This window comes from Pangasianodon hypophthalmus, chromosome 9 (genome assembly GCF_027358585.1).
Source record: "Pangasianodon hypophthalmus isolate fPanHyp1 chromosome 9, fPanHyp1.pri, whole genome shotgun sequence".
NCBI classification, from domain to species: Eukaryota; Metazoa; Chordata; class Actinopteri; order Siluriformes; family Pangasiidae; genus Pangasianodon; species Pangasianodon hypophthalmus.
In genome coordinates this window covers 8743882-8760864 of record NC_069718.1, presented here as the reverse complement: position 1 = coordinate 8760864, position 16983 = coordinate 8743882, and the positions used below count along the sequence as shown (strand labels likewise).

The 16983-nt window shown below is 37.2% G+C and overlaps 1 protein-coding gene across 2 annotated transcripts; it reads left to right on the top strand.

Annotated features, from left to right (window-relative positions):
- Positions 1–1058: 1058 nt before the first annotated feature.
- zgc:110843 (uncharacterized protein LOC541492 homolog) lies at positions 1059–6893 on the top strand. Of its 2 annotated transcripts, none has more exons than XM_026918710.3 (3): positions 1059–1328; positions 4835–5007; positions 5926–6893. In XM_026918710.3, the coding sequence occupies exons 1-3, from the start codon at positions 1259–1261 to the stop codon at positions 6013–6015; spliced, it is 333 nt and encodes a 110-aa protein (XP_026774511.1). In that variant the 5' UTR covers positions 1059–1258; the 3' UTR covers positions 6016–6893. The 2 variants fall into 2 exon arrangements, with proteins under 2 accessions (XP_026774511.1, XP_026774509.1); XM_026918708.3 differs by having other exon boundaries at positions 1155–1328; positions 4805–5007.
- Positions 6894–16983: the final 10090 nt, after the last annotated feature.

Genomic DNA, 16983 nt, shown 5'->3' with positions numbered 1-16983 from the left:
TTAGGAATAAACCAATTCAGGAGGTGCTGTTATAGGAAAATAATCCACACTGGTGCTCTTGTAACAGCACTTCCCAAAGAGTTTTATTACTCTTGTGCCACAGTGGTTTGCCAAAGAGTTAAGTTATTAATGAACAATGTCAAGCATTTTTATTTATTTATTTATTAAACTGTTTATGGTTACATTTAATGTTGTGGAATGTCCACGAGACAAGTTATTTCCTCCTATCACTTTCAGTATTGCAGTTATGAACAGTCTTTCACTCACCAGCCTCTTTTTTTTTTTCCTCTCTTTTGAGGTTAATAACACAAAAATGGAGCTTGTTCAGTGGACATTGTCACAAAACAGCTTTACAGAAATCCATACATAGATTCATCTCTAATGAACATTCCAGGTGAGACAGTGGCAAGGAAAAGCTCCTTGCCACTGTCACACCTGGACATGAGGAAATGTTGGACATGAGGAAATGTTGAGCGGAACCAGAATGAAGAGGGAACCCCTGCGTGACACCGGATAGTGAGATGATAAATCATTACTTGTCCACAGCTGTATACTATAGAGGTATAAATATATATTGTCGAAATGATCTTGAGTACAAGCATCAGGGTCATTTTTTATTTAATTATAGTTTTAACTTTAAAAAGTGACTGGGATTTGAGTGTAAACTGTTTAGAGCAAGTGCAGTCTTTAGGCAGTCTGAGTAAGCACATCATGTCCCGAAGACTTTACTGTGGTGGAAAACTCACTGACTGTTTACAAAGCTCTAACACTGGAGACTCCTTACAGAAATAAACATAACCACCATAGCAACATTTTTTGTCCCTGTGAATGAATTGTTGTTACTATAGAAACAATAATGTATGGGTGCATTAATGATAAACTACTGTAAAAGCTGCTGTTAAAGAAAATTAATCAACACTTTCAGATTTGATAATTTAACTGCGCTATGATTTATAATAAATAATATAAGTTACTACAGCTGAAGTGTCTGAGAACTACACAGGTCAAGTCAAACTGGAAAATTCACCTCAGTTGCAGTAAGCCCCGCCCATACCTTCTATTCAAATACAGAAAGCGTCCAAGCTGTGAGCTGATTGGATAGCGGGGCGATGACGCTAGTAAGCCAGCTCGAGCTTTATGTGATTATGATTGGTCAGCTCGGCGGTGACGTTCAAGCACTCGAGTTTACATTCTATCAGGAAGGAGGAAGTCGCGCGACCTTGCAGTGAAGCGGTGTGCAGAAATCTGTGAAAACAAAATGTCGCTTCAAGCCACAGCTTCAGGATTAAGCAAACCGGCGTTCACCTCTGGACTGCGACTCTCTAAAAGTGAGTCCTCCTTTGCTTTAGTGTACCCGTGTCTCAGCTCAGAGCGTGTTAGCCAAACAGCAGACTAGCAGGGTATTTCATAAGCAGCCATAATATTTAATAATGTATCAGAGTACTCAGGCAACAACATGCTCCCCTGTCTGCTAGCAGCCTTTAGGATATTAACTAACGTTTCCTGATACTCATTTACCCCTCTGACATCTCTTTATATCTCTATTTGAATAAGATTTAGTAACTCTTTTGCTTTCTTTTCTCACAACTAAACATATTTCATGGTATTCATGCACCATTTAAATAGCTGGTGGTGAATATTAATGAAAAAAATTCTTATAAAATCTTTGTACAAGTCTCCTTGCACACACACCTGTACACCTAAACATTCATGCAATAATCCAATCAACCAATCATGTGGCAGCAGACCACTGCATAAAATCATGCAGATGCAGGAAAAGAGCTACAGGTAATGTTCACATCAGACATCAGAATGAAGGGAAAATGTGATCTCAGCGACTGCAACATGGTTGTTAGTGGTCGTTTGAGTATTTCAGAAGCTGCTGATCTCCTGCGATTTTCACACGAAACAATCTCTACAGCTGACGTATTCAATTTTTTTCCCCAGGTAGCCCACTTGCTAGTTTTTTGGGAACTTGTTACTGCAGCATATTCGGATAAAAACAGGCCAAGTCATCCCATTTGCCCACAGAGAAAAAATGAGTTCTAATACAGCAGACCCTGAAGAAGAACGATGCGTAGTTCCAGCAGACCAATGCAAACAAATCACCATCTAGTTATCATTCCCAATAACCCTGGGCCTCATTTATCAATCTTTTATTAAAGCTGTGTGTAAATGTTTGCATAAACCAAACCGAACTAAAATTTTCTGCCAATTTACGAAAGTTTCAGAAACTTTTCTTCCTACTTGTGTGTGCATGTTGAAGAATGCCAGCAAAATGTCTGTAAATTGGCATAGCTGATTTGCATTTGGTGAAGCCCACAAAACTCCATAAAAGGCAAAGCTCACAGTGCTAAAATGACAAGTAAACGGAACAAAAAGACTTTCTCAGAGGGAGAAGTGGAAGTTATTTTGACTCACGTCTATGCCAGTAGCCTCGAAGGCTGTGTTTGAAAAGAATGTGTTATAGGAAGTCGACTTTGGCACACAGTGCACTAGGGCGTTTATGGCACATTTGTCTTAATTTATGGATTTATGTTGGCTTGCTCTTTTTGTTTCTTTTTTCATACTTCATCTTTCTTTAGTAAATGCTGGGTTTAAAAAAACTTTCATTAAATGTCTGTGTGTAACTAAAATACACATGATATTTAAACTTGACAGCGTAATCCGTACATAAAAGTGCAGTAACTCCTCACAAATTAGGTTTTTAAGCTGATCAGTTGAGATTTACATTAGATTAGTCTTCTTATGCATAAATTTACACACAAGTAGGATATGAACATTTTTTCAATTTATGGGATTTTCATGAAAAATTTCTTTTGTAAGTGCTCATACAAATGATTTACGAATTAATCTATTTGTATCCAGCTTGATAAATAAGGCCCAGTGTTTGTAAAGTATTTGATTTTGCACATCATTTTAGGCCTATTTAATCTTTTTTTACTTAAAATTTTCAGCATTGGTAAAAAAATAAATAAATAAATAAATAAAGGGCAGTTTTTAACCAACCACACAATAATTGTTCCTTGTTCTTAGAGAGATATGTTTGACAATTTCACTTCATTAAAATCTCTTATGTTGTCAGTATTTATCACATTGTTGTTATAAGCTGAAAGACAGAGTGCCTGAGAGAAAACAAAATCTAACTAGCATGGCAGTGTTAGAGAAGCAGTGGTGTAAGGAACTGAAAAAAAAAAAATATATATATATATATGGGTAGAAGGCAATTTAAGGAAATGCACTGTAAGCAGTATTTTGGTGAAGTCAGTGGTGAGTTATCTGTCTGATCATATACCATGAGTACCCGTGAAACCATAACAACCCCACTCAGGAAGTAGGCACCTAACAGTCAGTTATTCATTTTACCAGACTGCAGAAGAAAAACACAGATTCCACGCAGCCTTTTAAACTCATTTAAGTTGAGCTGCTTTCACTCCTGCTCTCCCGCTGATTTATTCAGACTTATGACCCATGATCATAATAAATACAGCCCACAGTAAAGTCCCCTGTGTTAAATTGACCATTACGGCGTTGTATTAACTTTTGCTGTGTTTATAAGTCCAGCTGGACACAGGCATGTTTTGCGGTACATATTTGCTAGTTTGTGTGGGCCTGCAGGTGAGTGTGGTTCGGTTTGGAGAGGTTCGATAAGGTCTTGGTTTGATGAGGTGTGGAGAGGGTGGGGTTTAGTTTTAATTAGGCTTAGATTTAGCTTTTTATGTTTAGATTACATTAGCTTTTGGATAGGTTTAAGTTGACCTTTTTTGAGTTTACATTTAGATTAGGTTTAGTTTTGGTTAAGAGTTTTGGTTTAGGATTTGTCAGGTTTTGATTTTGTTTGGGTTTGGTTGATTGACAATAGTTGTAGTTTTAATTAGGTTAGATTAGATTAGAATAAGTTTAGGTTTGTTTTATTTTTGGATTTGGTTTAATTGTGCTAGGTTTAATTTTGGTTATTTTAGGTTTCTTTTTAGTGTTTGGTTTAACAAGGATAGATTTAGTTTCGGCTAATTTTTTGTTTTTGTTTGGTTATTTAAGGTTTAGCAGTTGTCATGTTTGATTTGTTTCAGTATGTGTTAGTTAGGGTAAGCTGGTTTGCTTTAACAAGGTTGTCTGCCATTAACTGTTAACTGCCATTACACATATAGCTGTTTATCTGCATTCAAACCCTTATTATTATCAGAGTTTTAATGATATCTGGGATTGTTTTTATATAGTTGAAGTCATAAGATTGTCAAAGCAGAGTCATAAAGGGTCTGCTCTTTTTTTTTTTTTTATTTAAACCCAAAACACTACAAAGATGTTTTTTTGTAACTCTGAAAGCACTCAGCCAATTCCTTGAAGGCTGGCAACTGTACATAGGAGTGTTTAGTGTTGATAGTGTACTATTATACAGGTTTGCTTCTTTCATGCTTTAATCAGGAGAAGGCCTCATTATAACATGGTTTCAAGTAATTTGTATCTGTTTGTGTGTGTGTAGGTGATTCAGTGTACAATTGATAGACTGGACGTATATTTGTTATTCACAGATCAGTAAATATTAACAGTGAACAAAAAATATTGCATATTTTTGCCTAAAGCCAATAAACTGAGACATGTGAACTATGTACATGAACATTATATTGGACTGAGTTTTCCTTGAGTCGTTACATGATCAGACACTGTCCCTCTCTTTGGACACTGGACCTGCTCTTTTCATACATTTCATATCAACACGATATGTATGTAATAGATAGTAGCTTTGGTAGTTTATGCTTGGCTTCTTGCATGGATATGAGAGGCCTCCCGGTGTGTACGTTTGCAGATCACCTGACCATCGCGGTTCCTGTTGCAGTGGCCGCGGCTGTAGGAACATACCTGCTCACCAGGTACTTCAGCAGCCGGAGCGACTCCAAAGGAAAGGTGAACCTGGAGATCAACAAGGACAGCGCCAAGGTGGTGCACAGCTTCGACATCGAGGACATCAGCAAGAAGGCTGTCTACTGCCGCTGCTGGAGGTCCAAGAAGGTGGGTGTGCATGGGGGGAAGCATTGTGCGTATTACAGCGTGAAGGAGGAGTCAGGACTGGAAACAGTACTGAGATGTTTATATGAGGAATATGAACGTCATATAGAAAGAGGCTGCCATGTAGGCTTGGTCAACATTTTTTATTTAACATAACATTTGTACCACATTTTTCAGCTGAGTAGCTTTTACTTCCCTTCTAAAAAGCTCCTCATTTAAAATAATAACTAAGGATAATTATTAAACTGAAACCATACAAAGTTTGTTGTGTTACACTAGCTAGGTAGGTTGTACTAGTTAGATTTAGCAAGCTAACTGTCTAAGTAGACAGATAATTCACGTAATAACTAAATAGTTAACATTTTGCATTAAGGATACTTAACAATCATTATTTACTGTGTTAGTAAACATTAACAAACCGTGACTTCAACATTAATAACCCATCAGTAATGTTAACAAAGTTAACACATATCTTTATTAATATTTGTTTAAATGTCACCTGTTTGTTAAAACTTTGACTAAAAATAAGTTAGCATAAATTAAATGACAGCTTACAGCTTGTTCATGAATATTGAGGTTTTTTTTTTTTTTAAATACAAGTTAACGACCGCAAGCAGGTGTTATTCGGGTTGTTCAGTGTGGGTTTCATTTTACTCACATTGCATTGCCATTAGGGACGTTACAGCATCATGGTGTATGATCAGACAGCTGTCTCATTGTAAACGTCTTCAAAATATTCGTTAAAATGCATTTCCATCTATTAACATCTACACATTTATTTAAAAAAGACAGACTTTTGTTTGAATATTTTGTAATATATTTTTTCCTTTAATGTGACAAATATACAAGCAGCAAACAGAGCCACTATAATGTTTAGTAGAGCTTTGGTTCTGTAACAGTGTTTTTGTGATTTCTTGACAGTTCCCCTACTGCGATGGCGCTCACACCAAACACAACGAGGAGACCGGAGACAATGTGGGTCCACTGATCATTAAGAGGAGAGACGCTTGAGCAGCTGATCTCCCCCCTGCTGCTGCTGCTGTGTTGATTTACTTTGATTTACTGAGAAACGGGTTATGGGTTTGTTGTGTGTGTGTGTGTGTACATGATTGTGTCTGTGACAGCATTACTGTATAATCAGATAAGATAAAGATTGTGACAGTGAAATCCACTACTGTCATCATTTACACTAAGGTTGTGTGTCACAGTGCATCATAACAGTTTCACACAAACATCAGGCAGTCTTGTGAACTGAGACAGCACTTCCTGACAAACCACAAGCACTTAACAGGTATACAGACTGCATTTCCTGTTGATGTCTCTCATACAGTCTCTGCCTTTTCTGTCCGTTTCCTCATTTATATCAGTGTTCCACTGCTGAAGTGTTAATACGACCGATTAGTATGAATTTTAAAGTATTCATAACACAAGTGTTTGTTCGTGATTCAGCATCTCAGTGTTAAAGTGTGAGATGTGGTACTTGAGCAGTAGTAAATAACTACTCATACTAATCTCTATACACTGCTTCTGTAGTGTGTGTGTAATCTTCATGAACAAGGATTTGGACATTGTTCCTCGGAATACTGTCTGTGTGGAGTTTCCCACCTTCTCCACTTGTGTGTGTGGTTTTCTTCAGGGTTCTCCAGTTTTCATTCCAGCTCCTAAAATCATGCAGGTAGGTGGATTGGCTAAAGATAAATTGCCCCAAGTGTGAATGAAGTGTGAGTTGTGCCCTGTGACTCACTGCTGTCCCGTCGAGGGTGTATTCCTGCCTCACGTCTAGTGTTCCCGGGATACACCTCCAACTTTGGGAATGTGTAAAGTAATCAGAATCACTTGTTACTGTATTGCTCCAGTGTTTGAAGGTTGAATAAAACTACAAATGGAAATCTTTGTAAGATCTTGTCTGTTTTATAGTCAGAGTGTGAAAATGGTAAGTTTGCGATACACAGTCGCATTTATATTTTATAGAATTTTGACAGCTGTGAGTGAGATTTGTGAGTGAGTTTTGAGTTTCTGTTCTTTTCTCAGGAAAGGGAAATGTGTCCATTTTCATCTGTGGGAATCACACGAGCACTACAGGTGCAGTGGTTAGGAGGTTAAGTTGACCAACAGTGGAATATCCCTGCATTGACAGTTGTTCGGTTGTTATTTGCTCTAGATACTGTTCCTAAAACAATTTTTCTGAAGTCCTAACCCAGCTATTTTTTTAGTTATATGCATAAACAAATGATGCCTACAATATTTTATATTATAAGTATATGATTTAAATATTATAAAATATTTGGTAAACAAAAAAAGGAAAAGAGCGACTGTGATTGCGACACTATTTGGAGATTGTGATGTGATGTAAATTTTCTTGGATAAGTGAAGCAAATATTTTAAATAAAAGTTGTTGAAAGTGGATTTATGTCCGAAATCTGTTCATTATTCTGACTCTAAATATTCTAAATGGCTTCCTGCACAAGATCCCAGTTTTAGATTGGTAGATTTATTCTCCACTTTCCATCAACCCACAATTGCTCTTTTAAGTTAAAGACAAGATCTTTGTCTGTTTTAATGCCAAAAACAGAAAAACTGATTGTGTGGGTTGGGTCATGTTGTTTACATAGTCCTAGATCCCTAAAGCTTTTGTAATCACAATGTTCTTAACTGATTTTGTCTTTATTTTAGGCTGATCATGTAACAGAAAGATACAGTAAGTCAGATTTATAGGTGAGCTTGTACAGAATAGCAATGTACACCTGAAGGACTGGAAAAGTAAACAGTATGAAGGTTTAAAACCTCTGCCTTTATGATTTCATGACAGATAAAAGAGGAATAGTATTCCTGATGTGTGCATTAAGTAAAGAGGCTTGTTGTTATAGGAAATTAACCAACAACACAGCTTTATGATGTGGAGTTACTGTTACCACCCTAAAGATTTCCACTCTTCTATTAATTGAAGGATGACACTTCACACCATTGTTCCCTCACCAGCCTCTCTTGAAGTTAATAAAACCAAAAAAATGAAGAAAAAATCCACAAAGCCCTCCATCCTGAAGACTTTCCCATAGGGGATAATGTAAAGGAACAGCTTTACGTTATTGACACTGGAGACTCCTTCCAAAGATATGGAATAAACGTCTCTTCACGGAAAACTTCACCATTCCAAAAAAGACACACAGTTTATGTGTCCATCATACAAGTCCCTGTGTGAGTTGTTACAGTAGAAACTGTAAAGAATGATTAAAACTGCTGTCGGAGCTACCGGTCAGAGAAAATTAATCAACACTTTCTGACCAATCAGAACAGAGAACTCAACAGCACTGTGGTTATAATAATATTATATGCAGTAATGATATTATAATAATACATAATGTTATATGCAGTATTTATCATTTATCAAATAGCTTAGAGCAGAAGTGTTGATTTAGCATTAGCTTTTCGTACTTCAGCAGAAATAGCAAAACACAGAGCATTGAATTATTCTTAGTAAGATTATTACAAGGCTTTATTGCATTCTGTGTCTTATGTGTAACTTTGATAAGGGTAAAGTGCTATAAACTAGCAGGTAATACACCTGTGAAGGATGCAGGTGCTTTATTTTGTCTTCCTCAGGGTTCAATGTGCAGCAGTTCATCCATCATCCACCAGATGGTGCCATAACTTCATAACAAAACACGTGTATACACACACACACACACACACACACACACACACACACATTGCTTTCTGTTAAGAATGCACTTGTTTTGCAAAGTATTTCAAATATGATCATCTTGAATCTTTACTATTTTGCTGAGTAGATTGTCAGAATTACACACACCTTTATTTTATGTTATTACTATTATGCTTTTTTGCCCCTCATAGTTATCCAATTATCTATTAATTCCATTCAAGTGCCACATGATTAAATGTAAATAAGCACAAAACGAACACTAAGTTGACTCTCTGATCCACCTTATTCAAATATTGGTGGAAAGAACTGCATCAGTGTGTGTGTGTGTGTGTGTGTGTGTGTGTGTCAGATGACATTGTAATCCACCAGACCGGAAACAGCTTATCCGACAAAAAAAAAAATCCTCTGGGCAGGCCTACAAGCACCGGCTTTGCGTGAGCACGCTAACTGGACAAAGAGATGTCAGAGGTGGTGTGTGTGTGTGTGTGTGTGTGTGTAGGCAGAAATTCAAGTGAGCCAGATCACACAACAGTGGCTTGTTCTCAGTGGGTCTGCTGAAATAAAATGTACATCATTAAACAAATACTCAACACAGTAACAGGAATTACTAGGATCTTATCTTAGTGTTTACAGAAACATAGCTTAGCGAGGGCTTCGCTAATGCTCCTGTGGTAGCAAATGGGTTTATTTGATTCTGAGCAGACAGGAATACTGGTTATGCTTATTTCTACATGTTTAGTTCTCTTATAACATTGCCCCCCGCCCCCCCCTTTTTTTTTTTTTTATTTTTTTTTTTTTTATATACAGTAAACAAAGTAAATTTTCTGTTATTATAACAATAGTTGGTGCATTCGTCCAAGTGCTAAAGCTAACAAAGTCCTTTTGCTACAAGAAAATACAAACTTTCATAGCACTTTTTTAAAATTTTTGTTTGTGACATTAATGTATCAAACTCTAAAACAGTCATACAAGTGCTTAAAATGAACCCCGGTCCACCCGCTCACCATCGAGTCAGATTTAGCATTTAATACCGATAGCTGCTTTACTAGCCACTTTGGTGCTGCTAATCCTAAAAAAGAGTTTGTACTCCATAGTTTACCATTTCTTCACTCAGTTTAAGTTATGTCTATGCTTCCACTCATTGCTAGATATATGTCTTCACCTTACAATTGATTAGCTAGCACAAATGTAGCTACTTATAGTAGGTCAGAAAAGACACAGCTAACAAGCTAACATTTTGTCAAGATGGTAGGTGTTATTATGGAAATGATGAAGTATGTACAGCAAAATAATTTAGCCCAATTGCGGTTATTGAAATCTTAGATTAACATAATTCCACAATTGTTTCCATTTAGCTCTTGTAACTCTGAAAAAAGGAGACTTTTTTAAAAATAATTTTTCATCTAAGAAAACATGCATTTAACCATTCAGAAATGTGTTAACCCACTACACTAACACTAGTGTTGTTACACTAACACTAACAACACTATATCGTTTTTTACACGTTTTTTCAAAACCTGTTAATAATTTACCTTCGAGCGATCATTTTTGGCAACAGGGCTGTACTTTCAGTTTGACCTCATCAGTCAATATCACAATATCATTACTTTTCTTCTTCCCATGATCATCAGGAAATTCAGATGATGCAACTTACAGTTGATCATGTGACTTTTTGTTATGGAATATTCCAAATATTTCACAGGGGTGAATGTATTCAGGTAGCAGGGTTGAGTGACTGTTGTGGTGTGAGTGAAAATGTACATTTTTCATAACTTTAATGGATGACTCATAGAAAAGGATGTTTCTAGCAAGAGATATTAAATGTATTCACACATCAATGAAAAAATAATAACTTTGGGAGTATTTTAATCATTATATTTCAAGGTAAAGTGTATTTATGGTGGACTGGGGCTAGCAAAACCAGTTTTTAAAGTGCTGTAGTTTTTATTAATCTGAAACATGCACACAGGTTGTTACATACATATTTGGGAATGTAACTTCAGTGGGAAAGAAATGGGCCCAATCGTGGATTTACCCCAGTGACATTTGGTTTTTGAGATGATTTGTCAAGTGAAAATTGCAGACTGGATACTAAATTTGGAAAACAACTAGCCACCGTGGCTAGAGAGCCACAATGTACCAAGTCATCTCAAGTCCTGAGTCAGGCTTACAGCTTTCCACAGTGTGTGACCTGTCCAACCCACAGTGAAAACGCTAAATACTTTTTACTCCAGTACACAGAATATCTCCTAAACTTCAACCTTACACAATCTGATCTTATTGTTCCTGCTGCCATCATTTCAGGAATGAAGCATCACCACAGGCCTTAGATTGCTGACACGACTCTTTACAGGACTGACAGGAGTGTCAGCATTATCACTGTGCATTTGTGACTGCCTGCATCAGTATACATGTCGTGATGAGGTAGTAGTCACCAGACCACATCCAAACCAGAAGTCATGGTTATACAACGAGTTCCATGTGCTTCTTGCTCCACAATGAGGCCCTTTAATCAGCTGACAAGGCTGCTCTCTGCACGGCATGGAACAACTTCTCCGTAAATAAATTCTGGACGACTTTGCCAGAGGCCACTGTTACTGAGGTACCCACAATGGCAGTGCTTCTAACTGTCCACTGATCTTAAAAGAGAAAACTTTTCAAATACTTTTACAATCAGAAAGAATCATTTCTTGCAAAGGCTTTATGAATATGAACAGGTTCTACTTGAAAAGAAAAGTAGTTCTGTTGTAGGTTTTTCTATACAACCTTTTCCCCAAGAACCAATGTTAGACAGAACCGTGCTCTGATCACAGGTTGTCAAGTTTCTATATACACAAATCCAAAATCTGTCCCTCTTATTCTTCTGCACCATTTAACTTCATGTTGAGCATTGTAATACCAATGCCCAGGAAGTTACCAAGCACCAAACTAAGCTGCTAACTCAAGCAGGAACTTAAGCCTTTATTTACATTCATTAATTCTTTTTCAATAGCTGCTTAACCTGGTCATGGTTGTGGTGGATCCAGAGTCTATCCTGGGAACTCGCCCCAGGGGCTCCAGGGGCTCCAGGACACCACACCCATTCACTCCTTGGGGCAATAGCTTAACTAAACCACCTACTGGAATTTTCTTTGGGGGGTTGGAGGAAACTGGAGAACTGCAAGGAAACCTACACACCCTCAGGGAGAACATGCCATACAGACAGTAACCTGAGCTCATGATCAAACTGGGGAAAGCCTGGAGCTGTGAGGCAGGAACACTAGCCACTGCACCACCATGCAGCATCAACTCATCAGGGTGACTCACTTTACAAGAAGGAAATCTACATGCTTCCTGCAGAGCATACACCTGCATTTCAGTTATTAAACCCAAACACATTCATCCGCTTGAGGTTGAAGGTGAACTGGACAGATCCATGTCACCATAGTTTTTCCTACCACTTTTCTTGACCAAGGTGGAGCAAAATGTGGTGTGATTTTTGGAGGTACTGTAGCAAACATCAGTTGTCTTGTTAGCTAGTTAGTTTTTTTTTGTTTTTTTGGAAAGACAACAGTGTGACTAAATTCCAGTATGACTACTACTTACTAATTAACAGACCTTAATAATTAACAGACCTTTTTTTTTTTTTTACAGAAACAAGAAGCCTCTTGTTTGTTGCCTCACACTTCCATGATTAGGTTCATCATTTGTTCATTTATTCATCAGCAGGAACCACTTCATCCTGGTCAGCATTGTGGTGGATCCGGAGACTATCCTGGGAACAGTGAGCAAGAATACCCTCTGCACACTGTTCCATCACTGAGCAACATGCGCACATACATTCACACTTAGGGGCAATGTAGCATAGCCAATTCTTGCTTCCTGGTGAGCATACACTTGCATGCACTTTTGGAGGAAGGACACACAGATACAAACCCAAGAAACCAGGAATAAAACTGCGATTCCTGTAGCTGTGAGGCAGCAGGTTTATCTAGATGAAATTAGCTGCCAGGAGTGACCGTGCATCCTTTCATGTTCAAATGAACTGCTGTCTTTTTTTCTTGCCAGGCAGATTATTTTTGTGTACTTATTGTGATGTTATCCCTTCAGTTACCTTCTTTTTTAGTGAAATCTCTGAACATGGTCTGATATGACAACTACACTATACCACACTGCACGTATGAAATGGTGAAACTAGCCTAACACACCACTCACACTCAGATCAGCCATCATTCAAACATTCAGAGCAGAGCATTCTGTCCATTACCTCCTGTGTGAAGTTCCACTGGAAAGTATTTCATTTCAAATTTATTAGATATGACAATAACATGGATGGTGACACTAAATAAGGCAGCTCTTATTATATAGTATGGTATATATAGCACTTCATATTGGTTTGCTACAATACACAGTTGATGTAGAGGTGTGCAGCTCTCCAGGTGGTGAGACAGACAGCGAGAGGGAGTGTGTTTCATCTTGGATGTGGAGATGGAGGAATTGGGGGAAGAAAGAGAGTTTTGGGTCCTCAGGGGAAAACGAGTCCTCTGCATTCCTGTGCCGACTGACAGCATTCCTCAGTGTCTGTGAAACCGGACGTTTGCTCCACAATCCCCCCTTCCCAACCCCTCCATCTCCTTTTCGGTGTCTTTCAAGTGGGCTTTATCCTCTGCCGTGCCAGGGGTCATGTGTCTGCTTGCTGGAGGAGACCATGTGACGCTCAATCCAGAGCCTCCCACCCCTCCAAAAAAAAAAAAAAACCCTTCACACAGGCAGCAGCTGAGGTGAAGGAGTGGAGGGGGGCCTCAGGAGAGATGTGAAGCTCATTTTGAGTTATTCAGTGATGTTTTGCTCGTAGAATCTGCAATATAACCTGCCTGTAATGTAGGGATTGCTGATTTTTTTTTGTTTTACTGTCTGCTTACCAAGACTGTTTTGAGGTGTAGTTATTAATTTTCAAATGATAAGAGGTCACTAATACACAACACATTTGAAAGTATATGAATACATTTCCAACCACTGTTTTACACTATGATTCTTATTTTTATTGGAGGAGGCGTGCATGTCTTTATCCTCAAATCACCAAGTCACATGACCACTAATTCAACACACACTTGGTTTTGATCAGCTACTCTAGTGCCTGTGGCATGGGAGCTAAATTCCTCTAAACTCCAGGCTTCCTCTAAACCTCCATAGATGTTGGATGGATGATTTTATTTTCAGTCATCTTAGTTAGTAATAAAATTATGGCCACCACGTTGAGTCAACCTTTGAGTGAACCAGTCACATCAAAGGAGGTATAAATTATTAACTTGAATTACCCATTATGTAAACTGAGTTTTATAGTAGCATTAGCTATTAAGGAGTTATTTAGCTAGCCAGCATGCTAGGAAATGCTCACCACCTATTTATGCAATATTTTTAATCGACAGTGTAGAAAAAAAGAATTCACACTTTCATTAATTATTCATCTAAATCTGACTAAATTCAGCTTGAATTTCCAACCTGAATCCTAACTAGCTTTTCGTTAGCTAATTATTCATTTCATATGAAGTTGTTAGTTCACTTGCTTGCTCTAGTTATGTGATTCATCTAGTAATAAACATATGCAAATATCTAGAAATGCAAATATTTGTGATTTCTTTTAAAAAAAGTAAACATACTGTGATAATATACCCACAGCTGTATACTTCTTATGAGCAATAATATAGATTTCTCTGGTTTAATTCCTCTGTCAGTAGAAATTATTAAACTAACATTGTTATGATGTTTGTGATTATGTGTTTAACTCAGTTCATCCCAGGCTTCCATTAATGTTCCACATCACTATTTTTAAAATGTGAAAATACTTTAAAAATATACAGAATAGGCTTTTTGAAACCCTGCCACCATCTTCGCCTCTGTTTGGTCTTCCCCATTATTCAGTATGTGGTTATGGCTCTGATCGTATAAAAGATCTGAAATAAATAGTCTGAATTCTGGCACTGAAGTACTATTCTGCTCAAAATGAGGGACAAGAGAGAATAAAACAGAAGCCAGCACTCACTCAAAATGAGTTGCAGGATGACCTGAAAACAGCAGGAACAACAGTGCAAAATGAGGGAGCCATTTAGCAGAACAGAACTGAATTGTAAAAGAGATAAAGATGTCGCTGATTCTTTCCGGTTGAAGGAGGAGGAAGGCTGCTGTCAGGTGATCATTAAATCACTCTTAAAATTGATTGACAGGAAAACTAAATATATAACTGTGTAAATATATAAGCATAATAAGGGAAAATATTGGCACCAGCATCAACCTCATGTAGCCTGTGCGTCGTACAACAAAGCATCAAGACATCATCTGACCTAATGATCTCCACAAGAGGGCTGCATATACCATTATGGATGCACTACCACGTTTAACGTTGTGGTTGAACAAACATTGGGTTTCTCCAAAGGTAACCACAGCCAGATAGAGGAAAAGACCATTTTACTGTTTCCCATGGATTAGAGAGCTGTGTTTGTGCTCTTTATGTTATAGATAGATAGATAGATAGATAGTAACTTCTAGCAACTTTCATGTTGTACAGTCTGCTGGTGGTCTCTGGCTTGTTGCCATTATTTCTATTTTTCCAATTCAATTGTTCATGTTTGGCAAATTGTACTATTTTTGAGATGAAGTTAAATAATTTCTTTACTTTCTAATGACTGACTGATCTTAACCAGTGACATCAACTGTATTTGGCCTCTATGGAACGCTCTTATTTATGAACTTTATTTACTAAGAAAACAAAGCGCAGTTTTTCAGACGTAATAACATAATGAAATATGAACATAATGAAAATACCTTGTTAAGGAAGTACATTTCTGTTCAGTTTTTTTCACTGAGACGTTAAAAATCAGTAGTGACCCAGAGTCAGTGATGTGTATCAGCAGCTATAGAGTTAATGTGTACCTCATTGCACTAAAGAATAACCTAGCTTAAGTTCAAAACAACCTAGAATACCTGTTTTTCAGTTTAATTTCCATCCAAACATATGTATAATTTATGTGCAGTTAACACAAATTATCATCATGACACATGAACCAAAACTCAAAACTCAGTTCTAATCAGAGTCTAAGGGCAGTTGTTGTATTTCGTAAATAAATCTGTTATAATATGCAATAATATGATGCAAATTCAAAACTTACAATGAGGGAAGTCTTATCAAAATTGATTTTATGGAATTTTTGAAAACTGGAGCAATACCGTAAAGACTAGTATCACTTTCCCAGAGGTTTTTTTGCAATATTGATGTGCCATGAGGTGGAAACTGGGGAACTTCCGTGTTTACTTTGAGCTACACATTGCTACTACATTACTAACACATAACCACAAATACAAATACAAGTCTCTTTTCGGAAAGGATTATGTTTATAGATTATAGCTTCATTTATGAACACCTTTAACTGAAATCATAATTTTTAAAAAAAAATTGTGTGTTTTGCAAACATTTATCGACAGCGTTCAACAACTTCCCTTAGACCTTCATCATCAGTGAGTTTAGTGTAAACAGGTTTTGTGTTCATTTCCTAGAGCAGGGAAACATATTGAAATTATGGTCCATATTAATCGCCCATACACTACAGATATAAATTTGGAAAAAATAATGGAATACTCCTTTAAGGATGAATGCAGAGACTCATGTTGGACTGAAGTGCTTACAGGAAAAGATATTTGAAATCTGTTTCTCTGTGAACAGGAAGTGGTAGGTCAGCAGTTAAGATTGCCAGGACATGCTGTCACCGTTGGACCCTTGAGCAATCCCCTTAACTCTCAGCTGCTCGGCTCTGGGCTTGGAGGAATTTGGGCTTGACTTGTAAAGTCGCTTTGGATAGAAGTGTAAATGTGAAGAATATGTGTGGTAATTAACCTGAATTAACTTTCAGGTATAATAAATTCTTATTTATACCTCGTCACTGTGGAAATCTCAAATCTGATTGATCAGAGGATGTTTTTAATTTTCTATAGTAAGTTTTGACAGTAGTGTCAGCTGTAATTCAAATAAAAATATTGGATTATGTGCTGATTCTAATAGTTTTATTGTTTCTATAGTAATAACTCATTCACAGAGACATGTACAGTAGACAATTTATATTATTTAAGGCTAAAAAAACCATAAAAAAATATTATGTTATTTAACAAAGAAAAACGAACAATTGTTGATATGGTGAAGTGTTCCATAAAGAGATGTTTATTACACTTTTATGGAAGGAGTCTCCAGTGTCAGTAAGTTTTCCGCCATCAGAAAGTCATCAGGACAGAGGACTTTGCACTTTATTTTTTTAATAAGAAAGGAAAAAAGGAACAAATTAAATGCAACT